This window comes from Sinocyclocheilus grahami, unplaced genomic scaffold (assembly GCF_001515645.1).
Source record: "Sinocyclocheilus grahami isolate Dianchi unplaced genomic scaffold, SAMN03320097.WGS_v1.1 scaffold3155.1, whole genome shotgun sequence".
Classification (NCBI taxonomy): domain Eukaryota; kingdom Metazoa; phylum Chordata; class Actinopteri; order Cypriniformes; family Cyprinidae; genus Sinocyclocheilus; species Sinocyclocheilus grahami.
The window spans coordinates 4020-9668 of NW_015508320.1; the positions used below are offsets into that span (position 1 = coordinate 4020).

The 5649-nt window shown below is 37.7% G+C and overlaps 1 protein-coding gene and 1 pseudogene across 1 annotated transcript; one reads left to right on the top strand and one right to left on the bottom strand.

Moving 5' to 3' along the window:
- Positions 1–480: 480 nt before the first annotated feature.
- LOC107576051 (uncharacterized) lies at positions 481–2766 on the top strand. Its single transcript, XM_016262321.1, has 2 exons — positions 481–682; positions 1992–2766. The coding sequence occupies exons 1-2, from the start codon at positions 501–503 to the stop codon at positions 2764–2766; spliced, it is 957 nt and encodes a 318-aa protein (XP_016117807.1). The 5' UTR covers positions 481–500.
- A 536-nt stretch (positions 2767–3302) lies between these two features.
- The window catches only part of LOC107576052 (G2/M phase-specific E3 ubiquitin-protein ligase-like), a 6770-nt pseudogene continuing 4423 nt past the window's right edge, over positions 3303–5649 (bottom strand).

Sequence of the window (5649 nt, forward strand, 5' to 3'; positions counted from 1 at the left end):
GTTGGGGATGTCAATTAGGCAGTCAAGTTCACTGACTGAAGACGATTTGGAAAGGCGCATTAGACGACTTCATATACTCTATCCTAGATCTGGAATTTTTTTTTTTTCATTTAAACTTTTTTTAACATCAACATCATAATTCAATTTTAAATGTTAATTTATTTTAATTTAGTTTTAATTATCATTGTACTTCATTTAGCCTATTAATTTCACATTGTGTTCTACAACATTAAATTACTGTAAATATGAACTTTGTAGCCACTGATTTTTTTTAAACCGTGTTAACAATTTATTTCTATCTTATAAAACCAACTGGGCATTATGAACATGCAAATACAAACATTAAATTTTTTTTAATTCATACCGGTTTGCGGAGTGTGTGAGTAAACTATAAAAATGCTTTTTATTTGTTGATTTTTTTTGTTAAGACTGAAGTTCTTCAATTATAATACTTTTAATCAAATTCTTTGTGTCATTGTTTGCATACTACATCACAGGTGATGAGAGCATTACTGCGAGCCGAGGGATTGCTGGTAACACGACACAGAGTGAGAGTGATGTTAAGTAACATTGACCCAGCAGCTGCTGCACGTAGATGGAGTGCCGCTGTAGCCAGAAGAACATATTATGTGCCATATCCAAACAGTCTGTGGCACATGGATGGGAATATGCGCCTTATCAGGTATTTACAATTTTGTTAAACCCCATGTTCTGGTGTGACTGCCTTTTTGTTAATTAATCAATTCAAGCAAGCAAGCAAATAAATGGATGCCAAATATGTTGAAAATGCAGAGCAGTTTATTGTCTCGTCACATTCAGCTAGAAATCACTTGAATCGTGTAAATCAGTGGTTCTCAAACTTTTTATACAAAGTACCACCATAATGGCCCAGTTGAAAAAAAACTTTAAATAAACTTTAACATTGTAAATGTTCACAGTTTGAACATCAACACTGCACTGTGCTTACATGCGCTTACAAAAAAAAAAAACTTAAATAATGATTAATTAAAATGTGTTGTACCTAAAAGTTATATAAAAACTGTACTGTACTTAAATATAAAAACAACTTTACTCAAATAAAGATTAAATTAAAATGTATTGTGTTTTAACATTCATTAAATTTAATTATTCCTCTGCGTACCACTAGAGAGAGCCTGAGTACCACTAGTGCTACTCTTACCACACTTTGAGAACCACTGGTGTAAATGATTCCATATTTTTAAGTTCAGAACGACCACACTGGAGGGGAAAAAATTAAGCAGTTTGCAGTGCTGGATATTACTGTTGGTAGTTCAACATTTCAACTGTAAAACAGTTGTCATGTATTAAATGTGTCACTACTTAAACCTCTCTCTTTCAGTGTTTAAACCGACGCTTTGATTTTGACCTTGACAAGTGCTGTTAGAAGGTTGAGGCAGACCAGCCTAAAAATATAATGGAATTTGGCAATTTCTAATTCTTTGTTGGGACTTGTCCCCCTTATGTCTATAGTGGTTACAGCCCTGTTTAAAATGTTATACTAATATTATTAGTAGGCACGCTAAAAACTTCGAAGAGGTGTTATAATGTTCTTATAATAAGTCCAGTCCAGATATGTCGACTCATTTTATTTGGTCTCTCCAAACCTACATTTTTAGTTTAGGTCCAGCTTGCCTCAACTGTAATCCAGATCTAGGGGGTGGAGATGGGTAGGTTTAGGGGTGGAGATGAGTGGGTTTAGTAATCAGGGGGGTGGAGACGGGTAGGTTTAGGTATATGTAAGGTGGGAGGAGTTGGAACTGGATCCAACCACACCCCCTGGATCTTGTGTTCTGCAGTGAGGACCATCTCCCCTAGTGTTCTTTAACATAGTATTATAATTAAACATGACAACACTAGCACAACATTAGGCATTACAGGTGTGTTGAGGCAAGCTGGACCTAAAAATATAACAATTACAAATAGTCTAGACTTGCAAAATAATTTTCTGGTGCATGTTTTTTTTTTTTTAGATGGGGATTAGTCATTCATGGAGCAATAGATGGATATTCTCGCCTGATAACATACTTGAACTGTAATACAGACAACAGAGCTGTCACGGTGCTCACACAGTTCTTAAAAGCCACATGTGTTTACGGACTTCCATCCAGAGTGCGGTCAGATCATGGTGGAGAAAATACACAAGTGGCATTGTTCATGAATCTTGTTCATGGTGTAGAGCACAGAAGCCACATCACAGGGGAATCTGTGCACAATCAGAGGATCGAGCGTCTTTGGAGGGATGTTTTCCTGCATGTTTTGCACTGTTTCTACAATGAATTCTACAGCCTTGAAGACAGTGGCAAACTAGATCCTGAAAATGACATTCACAAGGTTTCTCTTCAGCTTGTGTACTTACCTGAAATACAAAGTAGACTGAGCAGGTTTCATGAAGCATGGAATCATCCCCGTCTAAGGACAGAAAATAACCGAACACCCTCTCAGATCTGGACAGATGGGATGCTGACAAACATGGGAGTAGATAGCACCTCTATCAACCATGTATTTGGTGATGATCCATTCAGAGAGCACAATATAGAGGCACTTCTGGCCCAACATGGAATTCACAGCTTCCCGCTTGAATTGGATGACCAGTTCCCTGCTGTTAATGTCCAACAACCCAGTGTTGACCTTAGCCAGGAGCAACAGGAAGATGTTTTGAGAGCCATAGAAGGCATTGCAGACTTGAAATTGAAATATCAAATGTGCTGCAATGAAATTTCCCAACGACTGTCACTGACTGAATGAAAACAGATTTTCATTTTTTTTCTGTAGTGTTTTAATCTTTGTATTACTGTACAACCAAAGTTTTAGAATATTTGTTAATTGTTTGCAGAGACATGATCTTTTGTCAGGTTTTTCAACTTCCATTCTGTTAAACAAACATTCATAAAAAGCATGAACAAAATATTTTTTAATGATTTAGTGCCCTTAATGTAGTTTTGTATATGTATATCATACTACAAAAAAATCAACAACCCTTTCAAAACTCTTTGCATGTCTTTATTTTTCAGTTATGTCTATTAAAATTGATGCAAAACAAAATTTGATGCAAAACTCTCAGACCCTTTTTGAAACCCTTATTTTTTTCAAAATCAGTATTAAGAACAGTTTAAAACTCTTTCAGCATAAAACTTATCAAATTTACTGGGATTTAATATTTAAGGTTTTTCACGAACTTGTTGGATTGTCACCAACTAACTTTTTCTAAACTCCTTAACCATTTTTTGAAACCCAAAACAACAAACTTGTCAGCAAAGTAGATGTTTACATTTTTCCTCATCCTATTCTTGACCAAACCCTTGCGTGTTGCAAATGGCAAAGGCCATATTAGACTTAAACATGTCATAGCTCTTGTGCAAAGGGAGACGCAAGCAGTTGATGCACGTGTTTGCAGTTGGAAACTTCTCTCTCTGTGAAGCATACCAAGGTGAAGAATCGAAGGGGTGTAAGAACTCAATGGATGGCTGTGGCTTTAATCCAATTGCAGGCAGAACACTGCATCCCGTTGCAAATTTAAGAATTTTGTCTAGTGAGCAGCTAGAGTTGCCCTCTGTGAAAAGAATAAATAAACATGAAAAAGGCTTTATAATTAGATCAGTGGTGTCCAATCCTGGGGCCTCATGTATAAAGCGTGCGTATGCACAGATTTGATCTTAGATTGTGCGTACGCTTAAATCCATCCCAGCGCTCCTATTTATGAAAAATGTCTTTGGGAAATGTAAGCTGTTCTTGCAGCGAGCTATCATAAGTTAAAGAATTTGGACAAGGACTCGTGATCTTTTTTTATGTTAATGACATTAATTAGGAGTCGTTTACAAGGCAGAGAGCTGAAACCATTCATTTGTGCGCAAGTTCAAGATCATTTGCGATTCATAGATTTCACATCTGAAAGAGAGGCGTACGTGCGTTTTCTGTGCGTACGATCATTCTATGAATCGCACGTACGCATATCTGAGAGATGATCGTAAGGATCAAATTTAGGATGGTTTCTGCGCAACATTTTATAAATGAGGCCCCTGGTCCTGGAGGGCCAGTGTCCTGCAGATGATAGGTGTGTTCGAGTTCATGCAGCGCTGCACAGACCAATCGGCGAGAGTTGCCTCTTTTAGTCAGGGGCAGAATTGAAAGCGGAGATGTTAAGTCAGACACTTTCTGCTCCCGGTAGTGACACTTGCATGGTGTTTGCATACTCTTATTACTCTATCACAGATGAAGTAAACTAAATGCAATATTTGTCAAATACATAGATGTTTCAGAAACGTTTTCATGAGCAACAGAAACACTTTTTATATACTGCTTAATACAGCGCCATCTGTTCAAGAGTAAAATTCAATATAAACATACTATTTAAATACCAATAAAGTGGGGGTATATATGCTTTTATCAGTGTTTTATGATGATTATGACTCAATATAACATTGTGACTACAGTAAAAAAGCTTTTACTGTTCTAAAAACACAGATTTGTGAGCATTTTTGCAATTGAAGATATTATAATAAACCCAAAACACGTCATCATTGTCATGTGGTGAATTTGGCTAATCGTAAAACAGCTGTGTTGTCATCAGAGCTCCTGCAGTTGCTCTGGAGAAACTGCGCTGACTGACTTATCCGTCTGCTCTCGAAACACTCTTGCAGTACTTTGATGCGATACGTTACAGTGACGTAGCATTGGTGTTGTCTCAAGTCGGATAAAATTTCTAACCAGCATGCACTACTTCAAGTTGATCGGTCTGCGCAGCGCCACATGAAGTCGAACACACCAATTAGCTCCTACCCTAATTAAACACACCTAAACCAACTTATCAAGGAATTACTAGGCATGCTAGAACTTCTAAACTCTGGCCCTTGAGGTCCCCTTTCCTGCAGAGTTTTGCTCCAATCCAAATCAAACACACCTGAACAAGCTAATTAACGTCTTAAGGATTGCTAGAAAGTTACAGGCCGGTGAATTTAATCCAGGTTGGACCTAAACTCTGCAGGAAAGTGGATCTCGAGGGCCAGAGTTTAAAACCTCTGTGTTAGAAACTTCCAGGCAGGTGTGTTGGGGCAAGCTGGAGCTAAACTCTGCAGGACAGTGGCCCTCCAGCAGAGTTTGGACATCCCTGCTTTAGCAAAAAAAAAAAAAACACACGAGGAATTACTGTCCTTTTGGATGGCATGTTTTCAATTTTCAAGCTTATTTTAATGTCTAGTTATTAAAGATATCAAGCCAAAGTAATTAAGTGTATCTTTTTTGTGTGTGTGTGGTGTAAACGGTGCATATAGTTTTAAGTGTTTACAGTTCCTATTACACAGGAAACCACCAACACACCAATGAGTCCAATTACTTGCCTTCTGCATCTAGAAGGTAGTCCCTCCAGAACGCGACTGTAGTGTTTTCTTCTGCCCGCTTGTTACTTCCAGCAATGGACTAGCGAACATCAAATAACCGATCAAGGGCGTCTGCAGTAAGTGGCTGATGTGGGCTGCAAAAAAGGGGTCTGAAGGCTTCTTTATGTTTAACAACAGCCGTCAACAATCCTAGAGTCCTCAGGCCCTTCTTGAGTCTTCAAGAACAAAAAAATAAAACTTGAAATGCTACAAATTTTGGTAGAAAGGGTTAAGTGTTTTTGACAAAACAAAACAA